The sequence below is a fragment of the Mandrillus leucophaeus genome, unplaced genomic scaffold, assembly GCF_000951045.1.
Source record: "Mandrillus leucophaeus isolate KB7577 unplaced genomic scaffold, Mleu.le_1.0 Scaffold250, whole genome shotgun sequence".
In the NCBI taxonomy this organism is placed as follows: domain Eukaryota; kingdom Metazoa; phylum Chordata; class Mammalia; order Primates; family Cercopithecidae; genus Mandrillus; species Mandrillus leucophaeus.
In genome coordinates this window covers 3,143,286-3,162,864 of record NW_012102588.1, presented here as the reverse complement: position 1 = coordinate 3,162,864, position 19,579 = coordinate 3,143,286, and the positions used below count along the sequence as shown (strand labels likewise).

The window sequence follows — 19,579 nt, the reverse complement described above, 5'->3', positions numbered from 1 at the left end:
ACAACCTAATGGCTCTTCACCTTTCTCTTAAGTAGATACAGTAAAACCCTTACGGAAATCTTAATATTAGTTAGGTCTAGGCAAACCTAAGTCTGAAGGAATCCCCTAAAGACCAACAAAATTCAATTGAGCAACAATTTATAGAAAAGACTATGCAGCAGAATGGAGGAAAAATACTTTACCAAATGATATTGAAGATTTTTTCTTTGAGGAAGAAACTGTCCATTTAGGAAAATACTTTGATAAACCACTGCAAAGTTGTAAGGAAATTCCAACAGAAAATAGACTGAAAGAAAAAAACATTCCTAGCCTGATATTACAAAACTAATAGAGATTGGAGAGTGGGAAAGAAATGAGAGAAGAAAGGTAGAGCAGGAAGAAGCAGGGGGCAACAAAATGGACATAAGTGGGTAGAAATGCTCAAAGTGTTTTTTGGTTTTTTTTCAGAATCAGTAAGTGTAATTCAATTTTGAATTATCCACTCTGTGGGAACCTCATCATCTTTATCCCCAAATCTCCAGAGAAATGCTACTAATGTAGCTGCCTGATATGAGTAAAATTTTAGAATCCAGGAAATAGGGTTATGTCCCACATTTGGCATAACACCGGAGCAGAAATCAAAGCAAAACACACAGCAAAAATGAATAGTAAACTGTTGAATATTTTTGTTTTAATTGCAGTGAAATTTTCTGCAATTACTGAAAACTAGAATGGAGAAGAACCCATCTGATTGAATACAGCTGGCATGTGACAGATGCTGAGGTAGATGGCTGAGAAAATCTATTCATGGAAGAAATATTTATGATATCCTATTAAGTAAAAAATTATAATAAATAAGCAAAATATAAAACTGTATATATACCATAACTGCATCGATGTAAAACATATGATACATACAGATAAAAATAGAGAGGAAGATGTAAAAATGAACAGTTGTATAGGATGGTGAGGTTACACACACTTTTTTCATTTTAAAAACTATTGTTATTATTGCAAACTTTCTATGTTTATATAAGGTAATCAGAGCTCCAGATGAAAGTATTTGAAAGATGGTGATTTCAGTACTTAGAATGGTCAGAAGAGAATATAAACTTAAGAATACTACTGTTTGCATAAAATTTGAAAAAGTCATGAACAACCTTGAAATATATACCTGTCAAACTACATGGTAAGTCCACAGCAGGGCTTAGATGTGAATAAGCTTGTTTGCATAATTTTTAAAACTATTTTTAAATTATTACTATTTTGAAATAGTTATGAAAATACTTTAAAGTTATAATTTTCAGATTACTAATGGCAAGCAAAGAGCAAAGATGACACTCTGTTTAACTATTTTCAGCACACTGTTTATTTTTAAAAATGTTTAAACAAACAAAAAACACCTTCTTACCCCAACAGAGCAATTTGCTGTTATCAACAATCTCAAAAACTGGTAAAGACAATGTTCAAGGACAAATACTCAGATGAATTTCACCTGTGTTCTTCTCACTTCCTCTCACTCTAGGCTCACCTTCTAACCGTCAAGACTGACCTTCATATAAACAAATGAATCTAACTTCAGATGGGGATGCAGACCACAAGAATAGTAGCAGAAAAAGTAGCCTAAAATGCATAGTATCTATTTTCCTATTAACATTTATTGAATGTCTTCTGTGTGTCCGTCACATTACATTTGCATCTCACCACAACCCTATGAAATAGTCATTGTTTTTAATTTATAGATGAAAAAACAGAGTCCAAGAGATTAAGTGACTTACTCAAGGTCACAAAATTAGTAACTGGGAAACTAGGATATGACCCAGAGTTGACTAATGCCAAAGCCTTTCCTTACATACACTGTACTGCCTTGACTCCTCGAACCAGCTAAGTAAACACAGGATTAGAAGGAAAATAAGCAGGAAAGCAATATTTGCAGTCATAAAAATCCAGTTACTTATAAAAAGCCATTTTAATTGATTAGATTTAGACTACAGAAATTCCCCTCAGCTCTAACCAGATGAATACAGGGTTTCTAAGAGGAAAAATTTTACTGAAAATATTATATTGTTACAGGAGCCAGCCTGAGTCTAAACCGTAATGTTTCTGGCTCTGGTAAATTTAAATAGAGGTTAAAAAAAAAAGGAGTAAAGCCATGAAAACATGTACTGAGAGATCTGAGAGATCAGAACCCAAGTCAGAAAATCAAGAATTCTAAATTCAGGATTAAGCATTGCTTATTTTAACTGACTAAAAAAAGGTCCAGGAAAGAGAACCAGTATAGAATGAACTCCAAACTGGAAGGCTATAACAAGGATTAACCATGAATCAGAGAAATGAATGAGAATTGTGGGGTAAGAGCTGGGACAAAGCTGAGAAATGTGAACTGGAAGGGGTGGGAAAGAGAGGAGAGTGTTTGAAAACATTGGAAATATTGAAACATATGGTAAATTGTGAGACAGTTTGAGCTATGGCATGATTATATAAATTCCTGCTGCAAAATCTGGTGGCAGATTGGAAGCATGTGTTCCAAAACAATTCCATAAGATTTCCTATTGAAGTTGAAGAAAATGAGTAATGAGAGTTTTATGTCTTTAATGGTGTCTGAATTTCTTCCAAAGGTGATTTTAAAATGAAAGCAACACTGATTTGGTCCCAATTTCAAATATTTCAGGATACATAGTATATATAATAAATAAATTCACTGAATTGTTTATTCCATATTATGAAAGGGTCCCCTTTACTCCTTCAATGCTCCAAAAACAGTAAAAATTTTATTATAACTAAAAGTAAAGATACATAAAAGGGTGGAGTGGAAGATGAAGCTGGAAAAACAAATTGGAGAGGGGCTGTGAAGGACAGTGTATGCAAAAGGAGCTTGAATTGTATTCAAAGCAATAGAAAGCCTAAAAAGATTCTTCGGCCATAAAATTAATTATTTAAATTTCATTTTTAAGAAGATACTCTGCAGCAATACAGAGGACAAACCCAGAAGAGACACAAGATCCCAGGATACAAGGCAGTACCAGTGAAAATGCACTGGTAGGAATTCTCATGCTAGTGAGACTTTACACTAAGTCATCAGAAGTCACTTGTTAACATATTATAACAGGCCCTATCACTATCTCATTTCAAAACCTTTCACTACAGATCAAACATGCCAATAAGATAAATTCAAATTTCTTAGCATGACTTAGAACCATAGGTGATTCTAAATATTTAACAACTGATACAGCAATATAAAATTAATATAAAAATCAATATATAAATTAACATTAAAATATATTTTCTTTTTTCCAAATAAACTATAGATGTAGATGTATAGATACCTGCTTTCCATATGACAAGAGTTACAACAAGCTTGTCCAACCCGCAGCCCAGAGGCCACATGTGGCCCAGAACAGCTTTGAATGAGGCTCAACACAAATTCATAAACTTTCTTAAAACATTATGAGATTTTTTTTTTTTTTTAGCTCATCAGCTATCGTTAGTGTTAGTGTATTTTATGTGTGGCCCAAGACAATTCCTCCTCTTCCACTGTGGCCCCGGGAAGTTCAAAGATTGGACACACCAGAGTTATAGCATAAATTCTTTATACAGTCATTCTAATAACTTGCAAATCATTTGTTCAATTTTAGAAAGTGTCAATCTCTTAACAGAGCCATGGTTGGATATTTAGAAAAATATTAGACTTCTCTTGACACGTTCATAATTCAAATGAGAATCATTAGGTCCCTGATACCCACCATTTTGCTACAACTTTAAAACAACTGGGCAGACTGCCTGCATGTAATCGTCACATAAACATCTAGATTGAGCCTGTACAACCCACAGGCCAAGAGCAGCTTTGAGTGTGGCCCACCACAAATTTGTAAACCTTCTTAAAATATTAATTAGTTTTTTGCAATTTTTTTTAAGCTCATCAGCTATCGTATTAGTGTACTTTATGTGTGGCCCAAGGCAATTCTTCTTCTTCCAATGTGGCCCAGGGAAGCCAAAAGATTGGATACCCCTGATCTAGCTCTGTGTTTTCCACAGACACTGAAAGCACTGTGCCTCAGGACACTCCCCACCAAATGCAGTTACCACGAAAACCATTTGCACTGCAGCCTTCATTGCCTCCACCAACAGGGCACAGCGTATTAGGCAGGCACTGACACTCCAGGCAGTACATGCCTTCCAAGGACCATGTTAATACATACTAGCAAGGTTACTAAGTTCCATAATTCTTTAAGACTGCACTAGACAACATCGTTAGATAATTTATTCTCTCCATAATATTTACTAGTCTGCATCAAAGTGATTCAGTTTTTAAAAATTAGTGTCTGTGTAGTGGTGCATACCAATTGAATACCAGTCCTGCATATGATGCCCTTTGTAACTGACTCTCACCAACTAGCTTCACCTTCCACCACTCCATCCCTTCTTTCCATCTTCCATGCACCCAGCAATATAGGAATATTGGCTGTTCCCCAAAGACACTATGCACTATGCTTTTCACAGTCCATGCTTTGCATATGTCTAAAATGCCCTTCTCCTTCTCCACATACTTTTTCCTGCAAGGCCAATTTGAATACGATTTTTGGTTATAAAGACTTCCTTAAATCCTCCATGTTCATATACTAGCCCCTTCCTCTGTTCAACACTTGGTATATAAGTACTTTAAAGCACTTACCAGCATTTGGATTATTTATTTAGATGACTCTTTTCCACTAAATTATAAGCACCTCAAGGGCAAACACTGTGTCCTATTCCTCTCTGTTTCCTAAATTAGTACAGTGGCTGGTATAGAACAGATGCTCAAAATGCATTTGTTTAAAGGAATAACAAATAAATACCTAAACTAAAAACAATCATCTTTGATTCCCTATACTGCATTTCTGGAAAATTTTAGATACAGACTTAAACATGTATAAGGGGATATCCATTGTTTAAATTCTTTTAGAGAGTAGAGTGTATATGGCTTTGTAGAAGCAGCACCATGTAGCATCTCTCCCCTGACCTTCCCATTGGATCATCTCAGGTAGTCTAATTATTACTTTTGTCCCAATTGGGTTATTATCACTGAAATTCGTTGTCTTATATACACATGTAAAACATTTATTTTTAATTTTCTCTTGTTTCTGTATTTTTCCAGCACATAAAGTATGCAGGATTACTACATTGCATCAATAGCAATATCTAGTATTAGATGTACCACATAAGATATAAATTATTTTGTCAATTTTTTTATTGTTGGTATTCCCTTCTTTTCTTCCCTATTTCATTCTGGTCCCCTTTATTTCTTTCTTATTGGCTTTTAATGTTAACAATTACCAAGACAGTCATTCGTGACAGAATTTCATAATGGATTGTTTTAATTTTAGAAATAAAAAATAATGTAACAATTTAATTAAATAAGTTCAGTAAAGGGACTGCAGACTTTTTTGAAAATATGAGTAGAAGTATAAAATTTTTGAAATTTTAGTTACTGAAGTAAATCATTATTTCAGCAATACAATACATTTCTCAAATTTGGGTTCCTGTACTCCTATAATTCCTCTCTTCCTCAAACTAAGTGTCCTATTTGCATGAAAAAGTTAGCACCTAAAGCTATGGGGCCAATAAACAATGCCTGCACCTTGCCACAAAGCAAGATTTTAACTTTTTTAAATGTCTGCAAGTTTAAAATAACAAAGCATAATACAGAACCTCTCATTTAGAAGTCTACATAGAAACTGCCAACTGCCAACACTATATTTGAAATCGATGAACCAAAAAGAAAAAAAGGCAAAGAACATGTATCACTTTCAATGATATTAGTAAGTGTATAGATGGCACATGAGAGGATACAGAGACAACACTAACCAAAATTACTAACTAAAGTTTTCACCGCAGATTAATGAATCTATAGTTAGTAAACAGTATTAAGTTAATAACTGACACTATAGCCACTAAAGAGGAATAACTAAAAAGGTATTTGTCCTGCAAAGATGTACCAAAAACAAAATATATTCAAATTGGTAAATTAAGATTTGAAATATTAATAGTTATAAAATATTAGAAATATTGTATAAATTTGCGATGACAAGTAGAAAAATTCTATAATCAGAGTTCATTCTGAAAAATCTGAAATTCAAGTAATATTTTATTTCCAGAGCTCTTGAATGTAAAATTTTGCCTTTCGATATGAATTCCACATCAAATGTTATCAAAATGAAAAATCTTATCAATTCCAAGCTGCTTCAGTCCCAATTACTGTTGGCTTTATATAAAGAAACAAGATCAGAATATTGTTCTCTGTTGTTCCATACCTAAGTTTGGTGTCTATGAAAGGAAAAGCTTTTATTTTGAAGTTTATGGGTTAAAAATATCATTGAAATGTAAGTTATTCTCACTGTACAGATCTGTTGAAAGGTAGTTATTGACTTCAAAAAATGGATTAACTGAATTTAGAACATTTGAATGAACTTAATAAAAAATTTTCATAAACTGTATGGAAGTATATTAATGAATATGACAAGGTTTATAGATTCAAAGCAACAGTTTAGCTTCAGAATAGTGAGATTAAAGTCATAGTCAATGTTACAGTATGAGTGACAGTCAATGATAGTCAATGTCATTGATAGTCAAATGTTACAACATGAGTCCTAAAGAAAAAATTATTAAGATGAGCAGAGCATCACATATACTTGTGGAACACCAACATTATTTTTAAATATTTTATGTTGTTTTTAAAGTTCAAATGGATTAGAATACCATTCGCATTATCAGAGGAAATTTCAATATTACAATTGTCACTGAAAGAAAAGGAAGTGAGTTAAAGAATATGCTAGCTTTGAAGTAAAATTTAAGGAGGGTGAATTTTCAAAATTCTAATAGCATAAAAGCAGTTTCCATCAATCAGAAAAAAAAAGAAGTTTTTTGTTTTTTGTTCTGTGTGTGTGTGTGTGTGTGTGTGTGTTTGAGACAGAGTCTTGCTCTTATAAATGATGGAGCTGGGACTATTATCCGAATATCTAAATCTCATTTTCTATCCCCTATCCAAGACTAACCATAATGGGAAAAAATCCTATAGTCATTTCATATTACATGTACCTGTAATTCCCCGGCCCAGCTCACCCAGAGCACTTGCCGACTGCAGGCAGCCTCCAAGCCCATACATTCTGGGTACATACTGGGAAATCCAGTCCAAGGACCATGCATACGTCCAGGAATGACATGACCTGGACAGCAGGCTCCAGCCCTGTCACTTTCTATATCTTATAAGAATTAGTTAATGCAACATTTTCCAAATGGAAAATTTAAAAATAAAAGTCTATTTGTACCTAACCTTCAAAAAAAAAAACTTCCTGCTGATTTAGCTTATCAGGTTCACTATGTTGCACAAATGACTAAGCTCATTGTCTAGTTTGACTTCACGGACTCAGAAGTGAAAAGCATCATCAATTCTTATGTTGATACATTTTTCACTAAAATTTATTTTTTAGAAAGTATAAAGCAAATAAGACAAAATTGTAAAGGGGGAACTACAATTATCCTAAGGATTGCCCACTTTTCTAATGCCAATTCTATCAATCCTGTGATCGTTATATTTTTCAACAAATACTCCTGGTTCTCCCTCTATACGTGATAGGATTGCACTTCTCCACGCTGAGTTAGGTAGGCATGATCATGAAATTTGCTTTGGCCAAAAAAAGGCAAGCAGAAGTTGTATGCATACCGCTGAGAGGAAATTTTAAGAGACAACTTAGGATTCACTGCAGTCTCCCTTTTCAGCTGCTCAGAATGTTCCAGAAAGCATTTTCTCCACTAACCTGTGCCCCAGGATGAGGATGACATGCAGTAGAAACCCAAAGGGATCCAGAAAAAACATATAACATCAAAAAGAAATAAATTTTTGTTTTAAGGTACAAATATTGGGGATAACATAGCCTACTATAAATCTATTGCCTCTCGGCTCCAAATCCACCCTTCTTTGACCTGCTTTGTGATAGTGAATCTGGACTCTGTCACCATTTCTCCTTTGCAGTTGGCAAAATGTTAAACTTTGTCAGTAGAGGGAGCCATAGTGACATTAAAGGAAAAAAGGACTTCAAGGTTCTGGGTGTTTTGTTGTTTTTGCTACAGCACATGGTTGCCAGAAGCTTATAGACACCCAAGTTTCAGTGGCACCCCAGCAGACAGTTTCTCAAGAAGTCTCACTGGCACCCCAAGAGGTGGCTTCCCAATGAGTTTCCTAAGCACCTCAGCCAGCTTCTCACCAAGTCCCACCAACATTCCCACAGATGATGTCCTGCTTGCCTGCCACAGCCTGAGACAGCTCAGTGGGCCACAATCACATCCTCCAATGAGGGCTGAATCTCAGCCTCAGACATGTAGGAAGGGCTTCTCTGAAATTTGTTTCTGTCGTAGGTACTCTACCTCACCCCTATAAGAGGGCTGCACCCTGCTACAGGTAGTAATCCTTTATATTAAAATGTCCCTGTTCAAATTACTATTATAGTTTCTATCATGACTGGACTCTGATATCTAGTCTATCCTAACATACTGTTAACTGCAACATAAATTTATATTAGTAGTTTTAAAGAAAAATCTTGGATTACTTTCTTTTTCTACTTTATTTCATAGCTGCTTTTAATCTTTATATGCCAAAATTAAACAACTGATTATATCCTAAACCCTGTCATGAAGTTTAATCATAACATACAGTACTATACATCTTTTCATTAAACCAGACTCTTGGATAAAAATTACAAAAAATAATATATGAAGGCACACTTATGTAGAGTATGGCTATTCAACCAAACATTCCAAAAGAAACTACTTCTTGTGGAAAAATTAAATTCAAATATTTACTTACTCATACTGGAATATAAAGCTATGCTGCGTCTTTTAACATGACCATCGGATAATGAAAATACTGCATATGAAAATATTTCAATGACTCTTCACTATGTTAGTCATATGGTAAAATTATTTACTCCTCTCCCTATAAAAATAAATACAATTATTAACTATCATGACTACTACTTAGGAATAGTACTTAAATTCACACTTCTTGCCCCCAGTCCCTCCACCCCAAACCCAGTTAAATCAACATTTTAGCTCTGGAGGAAACTGTTAAATAAATAAAAAGTGTAACGCAGATTGGCGGTAATTTGAGGGCAATATACTATTAGAAACTATAGTAAAACATATATAGTAAAATATTATTTCAGAGATATTGTGGAATTTGTATCTCTGAATACAAAATACATTTTAAAACATAAGAGTAGTTCAGTATCTACTTTATAAAAAATATATATCCAAATTTATATCTACTGGCACTCTTTAGTGGAATGTCATAAGGAGAACAAATGGCCCCCCAAAGATGTTCTGTGCTAATCGCAGGAACACATAAATATGTTTCCTTATATGGCAAAAAGAACTCTACAGATATGATTAAAATAGGGAGATTATTCCAGAATATCTGGGTGAATTCAAGCTAATCACATGAGTTCCTAAAAGAGAAAAAAATCTTTTCTAGTTGTGGCAGAGAGAGATGCAATGACAGAAGAAAGGTCAGAGAGATGGCATCGTGATAAAGATTCAAAATACCCCATTGCTTGTTCAGAGATATAGCAAGCTATATGCAAGTACCAGAAAGAGGCCTCTAGGAGGTAAGAACAGTCCTAAGCTGAATATCTAACAAGAATCTCGGTCCTATAACTTAAAGAACACAATTCTTTCAACAACCCAAATGAGCAAGGAAACAATCCTCCTACAGTTTCCAGAAAGAAATGCAGCCCTGTCTACACCTAGATTTTGGCCCAGTAAAAAAAATATATGTGCTAATAAAAGCATTAATTAATTCTTTCAGATTAAAGACAGCTTTTAGTTAAAAGGAATTATGTGTGATAAAACAGATTTCCATCTATGTGCCTGGGAAGCAAAGTATTATAAAAATGATAATAGATACCACATATGCCAACAAAACAAGATGAATGTGAGCACCACCTCCATCTGTCAACTGAACAATACCAAAGCACCAAACACCACTGTGGTTATTCTACTACCTAGTTATATTGTTTAGAGTATCCTTTTTTCCTAGTTTTAGCCTCCCAGAAGCCTAATTACAGGATGCAAGAAACTACCAAACTATTTTTCTCTTCGAGCTGAACATAAGCTTCATTGGAAGAAAAAAAATGCTAAAGGGCATTCCTCCTGTGCCTAAAGGAGCATTTTTCCAGTTCCTCTGTTTAGCAGAACCTATCAAATTATTTGTATTATATACAAATACTAAATGTTTATAACCATATAACTATACAAAAGTTGTGAATTCCAAATGCCTTAAAAAGCATGTAGCTAGCACCATGTTGTACGAAAAGTAATAGAGTTTGGACAGGTATATAAAATATAGATATATGTTCATAATGTATAAACTGTATTAAAGTTGTTAGTTCTTGGCCAATTAATTTATACTATCTAGTTGTCTTCAATTTTGTAGGTTACCAATATTAGAAAGAAAGTAGGTAAAATAATATATTACTCCTGTGTCAAAACCTTTTATTAACTTTCCCCTTTCCATAACCCTACCTCAATTCCTATTTCTGGAACTTTCCATTACAAAACCCAAAATTTATCTCCCTTTTATAATACAAGCACTTTCTGAAATTCTGCAATAATTCAGTAAGCTAATATAAAGATGCCCAGAATCTTCACCGACTTCAGCATGTCATTTCCATAACTAATCTCCTCTCTATATTTTCCTAAAATACATGCACATTTCCAAAATTCCCTTAGAGGGAAGGAAATTTGTCCTTGCTAAGCCTAACATATAAAACAAAGATTGTGTGATAGTTTAAAATATACAAAGAATGAAATAAAACCAGAGAGTGAGAAATTCATTGAGACTAAGTTATCAATGGAAGTAGGGAATATTCAATAAAAGGATGATAGTCCTGAAGTTCTGAAAAGATTATATGGTGTGAATATATCCAGTAGAAAAAGTTTTATAAACTAAGATATTAAGAAGGGTTCCTTCTAATTATGAATGGATTCCAAGAGCCCTAATCTTACTTTCTCCCCTTTGTTCTTTGTCCTTTCTTTTCTTCTTTCTCCCTTTTGGCCCTTTTTACTACCGTCCCATTATCCCAAGTTGTAGTCACTTCTAGTACTCACATCAATGTTACAAATGCTCTACAATAACTAAAACAATAAAATAAGCCACTTCACAACTGCTCCCTCAAAAGAACACTGCTCCTGGGACCAGATGACTTCACAGAGCTAACGATAAGTGAGATAAGCAGATACAGGCAGATATATATTATGTACAGTAGTCAGTTAAGCAAGTCTGGCATCATACGAGTTTACCTGACCCTTAACACACAACTGTCAAATCCTGGCAATTTTGGCTCCTAAAATTTTTCAGAAATCTGTCTTGACTCTCCACCTCCACCTCTACTGCCTTATTTCGTATCTTCATCATTTATTACCTGGATTACTGTAAGAATCTCCTAAATAGTGACGAGAGTGTTTTTTGTTCCAACAGAAGTCTAATTATATTGTGTCACTGCTTAAAATCCCTCCATGACTCCCTACTGCCAAATCCAAAGAATAGCATAGAAGGCTTTTTAGGCTCTGAACCTTGCCATCTCTCCAGTCTCCTCTATTGATGCATCTCCATTTAAATCTGTGCTCTTCTGAACCACTTCAGGCAAATTTCTTGACCATGTCCTGCGTCATCGTCTTCTTTTTTGTTTGTTTGTTTTTGTTTTTGTTTACAAATGAAGGGTTTTGGGGGCAAAGAGGAATTGGGAGTTTTAGGATATTTGCTTACAGAACAATCTGCCCAGCTAACATCTACTCATATTTGAGATTCAGCCTAGATGGCATCTTCCCAGGACTGAATCAGGTGCTCCTCTTGTAAAATATATCCATGAAACACTGTAGTGCATAGTAGTCTCCTTGCACTTACCATGCAAAATTTTCATGTGGTTTATCATGTTTCTTACAATAAACTCCTTAAGAATTACCTAATAATAGTTAAATTATTTCAACACCCAGAGATATCTGCATTTCATTAGGTGACTAGAGAATACAAAAGTTTTTAATATCTAGCAGTGAAACTTTCAGAAATTTTAACAGGACAAACTATGTGACACCATATAATACAACACAATATAATCAAGCAATACCACAGAGGCAAGAAACTACTAGTAAGATTAGTCTGACATATTTTTTACTATGGTTATAATGTACTAAAAACACCTTATCGGTATTTTTTCATGACACTTTACATTTTTATGTGTTCATATGATTATGGTTGGCCTTAGATGGTCTGTCCCTGGAGGGCATGAACTATTTCTATCCAAAGCATTCTGTGTACTCCTTATCAGTCAGCTGTGCTAAACACAATGGAAATGTATTAATTCTCTTAATCACTTTTACAGCCAAATTTTCCCTAATTCCTAATATTCCTTAAATTAAAAAATGATATCTATCACAATGTTCTTCTGGTTTCTAGTCAAAAAAGATATGCTCTTAGTCCAAAAGAAAGATAAACTGTAATCATACACAAACACTGTAAGTTTCCTTCCATGGAAAATAAGCAAAATTGGGCATATGTTTAAAAATTACATTTGATTTCAAAAATAAGGGCACTACTACACGAGCAAATCTTGTTTCTTAAGATTATTGGAGTTCACCTTGAAAGTTGGTACCACCTAGATGAACATAGCATTTCATTCCCAATGTGCGTTCATTCACCCAATTAATATTTTTGAGTACTACTGTGTGTAAGGCATTGTATTAAATTAGAAGTTGAGGCTGCATTAGTGAACAAAACAGACATGGTGTGTGCTCTCTTTGAGTTGATAATCTAGCAGGATGGACAGACCATAAACAAGTAAATAAATCATTATAAATTTTGAGAAGTATAATTAGGCAAATATAAAAGGTATTGTTATAAAGAATAATGGAGAGAATCTATGTAAGAAAGAGTGGTCAGAAAAGAGCTCTCTAAAGATCCAAATTTGAAGCTAAGCCAGAAGGATGAGAAACCAGCAATCATACAAAGCTTACGTGTATTTGAGGGGTGATGTGAAGATGAGCGTTCTAAGCTCAATAACCATACTTCAGAATTAGCTTAACCTAATATGGTTCTCTGGGTTCTTAGATATAATGTGAATAAGACAAATATGTAAATACAGATTTTAGTTAAATAATAGAGTAAAAAGTTTAACCTAGGCAAATCTAAAGTCAATTACAAAGTAGTTTCCACAAGTAAGTCCCCTCAATTCACCTTTGACTATGAGTATCTTGCCAATTACCAATAACTTGATGTCAGTGTTATTTTCACTGCTATGTCTTAGTTATCAGGCTCCTTAAGAATGGTATTTGCTGAGGAAACTACTTTCAAGTTGTCACCCACCCTCTCCCCATCCCTAGTCTTCTAAACAAATAACAAAGTCACTTAAAAGCCTTCCAGGCATATTTTGACTTCATAATAGACAAGGAAAAGAATCTCTCAATTTTTAGAAAATAAGAAAATTTCACCCAGCAATCCTATGATAATACTAAGGTTTCAAGAGAGCTAGCTATATCAGTTAACAATAATGATTATTTATTGCACAACTACTTATACCAGGATACTTAGTCTATAACAATCACAATCCTTCAAAATAGGTGTTATTACTCAAATAGTATAGATGAGCACACTCAGAGTTTAATAATATAAGCAACACGTTACCATTATTAATTAGTAAAATAAGGTGTCAAGTCAAAATTCATGTGGTCTATCAAACTTGCTTCCACTACCTCTTTCTTCATCGCACAATACAATGAGTTCTTTATCAAAATCTATTGTCAAGAGGAAGATATTATTTAATTGCCCTTACTTTAAAATATAGAATATATACAAATTTATTGGGTACTTTCTCATAAAATGTAAATCAATTTTTTGTTTGCTTGTTTTCTTATAAAATGTCTATCAATTTTTTAGAATGCATTTCGAATCCTTAAGAACTATAGTTTTTCATTTTTTTGGCAATGGCAACATTGGTTTACATATGCAATTTTTATTGAAAAGTATTCATGATTCAACTGGTAGTTTTTAAAAATACTAGAATAGGGAAGGTCATTCTAACAAGATCACAAACCCAAAATCCATAAAACAAAACTACAATAAATTCAAATTTTTTTAACCCTGACCAGCAAAAAAGGCATAAACAAGGTCCTAAAACAAGTAACATGTAAGAGAGTCTCTACAAATCACTAAAAATTACTAATAGAAAAAGGAATACAAATGGCTCTAACCAAATTTTTTTAAAAAGGCTCTCAATCTCTCTGATAAGAAAATTGCAAATAAGTCTACAGTGGCATCTTTTTCATTGAAATATTGGTAAAGATTGCCACACACTGAGTTGGCAAGGATGTGGGAAAGTCTCCTTAGTACACGTCACTTATACGCATTTCCTCTACAAAAGTAAATTTCACAATATTTATCAGATTTAAAATATACTAACCCTTTGACCCAACAACTTTGTTTCTAGGAATCTGTCTCAAATATACAATCATACATGTAGGAAATGTATGTACAAAAATATTTATCACAGATAATACTGTGATAAATACTAAAAATTACTAATGACAAAATACTTAGAAAAAAATTTAAATACCCACAAATATGGTACTACTTAAAGAAATTACAGAATATTGATTAAAAGGGATAGTATATATCCTATATCCATTAAAATTAATGAAGCAGCTATATAGTCACAGATGTGGAACTGACCTCCTACAAAGCAAACTGTAGGACACATTTGTGTTTTTACATTTACATCCATCCATATATACATGTATGAGCACATACATACACACATATACAGACACACATACAATATTATATATACACATGCATTCTTATGCATAGACTGTCTCTGGAAGAGTAGACAATATAAAATATACTAGTAACAGTAGTTGGCTCTGGGTGGGGGAAATAGGTAGCTAAGAAATTTGGGGGCTGCAGAAATTTGGGGGCTCACACTTGTAATCCCAACACTTTGAGAGTCCAAGGCAGGAGGATGACTTGAGCCCAGGAGTTCAAGACCAGCCTGGGCAACATAGGGAGACCTCATCTCTACAAGAACAAAAAATATATTAGTCAAATGTCGTGACACCTGCCTGTGGTCCCAGTTACTTGAGAGGCTGAGGTGAGAGAATCGTGTGAGCCCAGGAGGTGGTGGCTGCAGTGAGCCGTTACTGCACCACCTCACTGCAGCCTGGGCCTCACAGCAAGAAATACTCTGTCTCAAAAAAAAAGAAATTTTATTTCAAAATTTTATAAATTAACTTTGGAAAATACTTTTAAAATTGAATTATTTCAAAAACTAGAGAACTGCTCACTATATATGTGTTAAATATATATACTAATTGTTACCCTAATCTATCAGGAAAATTTTTACTTCTTGCCTTCCTTTATTTGGGGAGCAAATTAACCCTTTAACAGAAAATCTAAACTATGAATGAAAATATACACATCAAGAAACACATAATTTCTAATTTGTGTTACAAAAAGCTTATCTGAAAGGCCATGATATGTACATATTAGAAACTGAGTATTTACTGAATGAATACTTCTCTATTGATTTAGTGGGTTTGCTTTCCTCAGACATTTTTTCACAATTTTTTTTTTCAAAAAAGCCCACTGGAAATTCAACTTTTAATAAATTATGCTTTTCTTTCAAACAGTGATTCTTCATTGTCCCACAAAATTGATAAGCTACCTCATTAACATTACCACAATTCAAATAAACAATTTATTAAGTACTTATTATGTGCAGGTGTTAAGGATGCTGCAAAACACAAACTCAAAAAAAGGGTAAATTTTGATTCTTCCCCTCAAGAAGTTTACAATCTTGAAAGACAAGACTTAAAAACATTAATCATCTGAATGTCTTGGAAGATTGAAAAAAAAAACATTAGTCAGTAAAAGGACATCATAAATTTTACTGATAAATTGAATTAGCCAAATTAAAACTGCTACAGGAACACATGAAAGGATTTTTTAAAGTAATTACTGATTGGGGTTCTACTGAGATTTTTAAATGCTTCCAAAATTATAGTACCTTGCTCACATGTAAAATGGTATTATTTGATTATGATAGACTTCCTATGTGGATGTTCAGCTGAACTTTGAAGAAATTACTAATAATTAGGAGTACTTTTTAATTATTCAGGCTCCTAAGGTGAAAGATAACAATAATGGTCTCAGTTTTGATCATTCAGTTCTCTTATTAAAAATATCTCAAGCATGAATCTTTTACTACATGCATATTTACTTTAAAATTATATGCACCTAGGTATTGTCATCTATATATTAAATATTAATAAGGTTCAAATTCCTGCTTTTTCTCCACTTTGCATGAATACTTAATATAGCCATTGAAACTCATAGATCATGCAAAAATATTTTTATCTAACCATTGAAATATCTTCACACATCAAACGTACTTTTTAACATAATTGTTAAAAGGCAGCAGACATGCATTTAAATTTCAGTTTATTTTTCTCTCTACTCTTAAAATACATGTTAACTTCCAATGTAATGAACAGCACTAAAAAGAAACAAAGGAGAGTGATGACCAGGTAAGTGAACCCCAAAACTTCATGGGAAATAGTAACCATTGAAGAATGTTAGTATTATTTTTCTTACTTATTTGTTATTTAATACTCAATATTGATAATGTATTATTTAGTAAACCATCAAAATCTTCAAAATAATTTTTGTTTCTCATTACTATAATTCCATTATAAAGTTTATTCATTTCCTCATTTCCTTGCCTACTCTTTTATTAAAAAGAAATTAAGAGCATTTAAAACCAAATGTCCAAATATATTATGCTTTAACCTCCAAATAACTGTTTGTTAAAATAAATATAACAAGAATTGTGAAACCATGAAAGTCATTTTGAGGTACGACCCCTTCCTAAGACTAAGTTAGGTGGCAATGCAAATAAATATTTAAAATAAATCTGAATATATATTTTTCATCAGTGTAATTTTATAGATTGTATAAATAGGTATTTAGAGAACATCTGTTTCTATCTAAACTATGTAAATATGAATACGTAAATATTATATGTATTTGAATAGTATGTAGGTTTACATACAGATATAATATATACACATGTAGTTACCTGGAAAACCCTTTTACAACATCTCTAACATACTGTTCATTTTGAATAATCCTAATACTTAAAAATCCACTTAAATTTCTATATTAAAACAATAAATAAACTTAGAACTACAGTGAACTAGCCACATAGTATTTCTACTATGAAGAAATAAAAACACATTTTATATTTAAATAGGTAAGTCAAAAAAAAAAAAACTACATTTAACTGGAGCATCATTTTGGCCACACCGATTTTTATCAATGATAGTAAAAGGCAAAAGTTCATATTTAAATATCAAACTGCAAGTCATCAAAAGCTTGGCATTATTAGCATACAAAATAAAGTCAGGCACAGTAAGAAGCATGCTCAAAAAGCTTCTAAAAATAATGCTTTATTCTTCCAATAGTTGGAGTAAACTGCTTAAGTTTCTTAATTTCTTCATATCCCAAGGCTGTTAATAAATAGCATTCCCAAATAAGTATTCAACCCTAGAAATTAGCTTTCATGAAGAAATTCTTAATTTCAGTTATGTCAGAAACATATTTGCTGTTTTAGTCACTCAATATTTTGTGAGAAATAGTATCTTTCTCTACGATTTATGAATATTTGTTTGTTACTATAAATTAAAGTTGTATTTTTCATTAAAATATGAAAATGTATACCTATTGACAATGAAACCTGTTTCTTTATAAGTACATGAAAGACAACTAAATTCAACAACCTGCTTTTAAAATGTACCTGAAGTGAGTGTATTAGTTCCTTCACAGAGGAACTCTAAACTTTCAATTGTATATTTCTGTAGAGAATATAGGAAACGTGTAATTAATAAAACGCAAAAGAATCATCTGAATAACTCACTTCAAAAAAAGAAAAAGTCCAAGTTGGAAAAACATAAAAAGGTTACACATCTTCTGAACAACCTCTTTCACAAACTGAGAAATAAAATAACTATAAAACATTCAAAAGCAAACCTTGTAGAAACAAATCTCTTTGCTAGACTAACCAGAAAAGGAGTCTCAGAGCTAAAGATAACCCTGTCTGGACAGTTCCCTGGTGCTGAAGTTCCAGAGCCGGTAAACGGATGCCTGGGTGCTGCTTTCACTCCTCCCACCCTCGGAAAAACCCGGGCTGTCAAGACTGTGAGCACGAATAGTAGAACTTCACAAGGTAGGGAGTATGCCAAACTGCAGTGATGGTAGGAACTGGAGTCTCTTCAGGATTAAACAGATTTACTAGTTGCAAACAGGAAGAGCAGGAGAGTGCAGGGTGTTAGCACTCGCCGAGGGGGAGGGGCTGGAAGATGGCGGCGGACGCACACCCACCCGAGACGCGACAGAGCTTAGGCCCCTCGCCCGCACCTCCGCCCGCTGCCCGCAGCCACCGTGGGCAGCCCTGCTCTGTCCCGCGTGGCTGGTAGAGCCGCCCCGCGGAGGCATGGGACCAGGGTAGCCTCCGCATCCCCTGCCAGCGCGCCTTCGCCTGGGTCCGGCCAGGGAGCACCTGTGCACGGCCATATTGGATTCTGTGCCCCAGTCACAGTCTCCGCGCGGCGGGAAAGGAGAGGGTACGCGCAAAGCCTGGGTTCAGCCCCAGTCCCGCTGGGGCCCCGGAGCCAAGATGACCAGCGGGGAAATCCGGAAAGGCGCCAGGGAAAATCACACCGCCCTAAGGCTACCCGCCCTCACCTCAGCCGGCCTTGGCGCCCTCCCTCCCCGACACACACCCCCGCGCTCAGACACCCAGAAAACAGCCCGGGCGGCCGGCGCTGGCCGCAGCCCTCGTGGCCTGGGCGCCGCCGGCGGGAGGGAGGGCGGCGAACTGGGGCGCGCAGGCGGCCGCAGGGCAGCGGCCGAGGGGGCGGAGGGCAGGGAGAGAGGCGGGAATATGGAGCCAGGTCCTTACTTGAGCACGGACTGCTCCTTCTCCTCTTCTTTCTTCTGCCTATCCATGACGGCCAGGATGATTTTCCTCTCCTCCTCCGTGAGGTGGCTGAGGTCAGGCATCTCGGGCTGCAGAGGCGGCTGAGAGGCCGCCGGGGTGGGAGCCGGGCGGCCCCGGGGCCCGACAGGAGCCGACATGTTTGGTGGAGCCGAACCACCCTAGGGAAGCGGGGAGGCAACTCCACTGGCAGCAGCGGCACCGGCGCGGCGGCTGGGGCAGCCTCCAGCGCTGGGACAAATACATACAAATCAATGGCCTTCAATCCAAGGCGACAGCCCCCCTCCCCCAAGAAAGAGCAGGGGGAGGGGAGGGCGAGCGTGTGGGGAGGGAGGGCTGAGGAGTGCGCTTCGGTAAATGTTTCTTCTTCCCGGGGGCGACGGGCTGTGAAGTGAGCGGTTCAAGGGAAAGGGGAGCTGGAGGCCGGGACGCGGAGTGCGCGGAGAGGCAGAGGAGGGTGGTGGAGTAAGGTGGCGGGGACAGCTAAGGGTGGGGTGACTGGAGGGAGCAGGCGGGAGGGCGACAGG

The 19,579-nt window shown here is 35.4% G+C and overlaps 1 protein-coding gene across 1 annotated transcript in view; it reads right to left on the bottom strand.

Annotated features, from left to right (window-relative positions):
- The window catches only part of LOC105542120 (regulating synaptic membrane exocytosis protein 2-like), a 244,119-nt gene extending 224,546 nt beyond the window's left edge, over nt 1-19,573 (bottom strand). Inside the window, exon 1 of the mRNA XM_011983506.1 lies at nt 19,017-19,573. Within this exon, the coding sequence (XP_011838896.1) occupies nt 19,017-19,192 (176 nt within the window). The 5' untranslated portion in view covers nt 19,193-19,573. The remainder of the gene's footprint in view (nt 1-19,016) is intronic.
- Between the last annotated feature and the right edge of the window lie 6 nt (nt 19,574-19,579).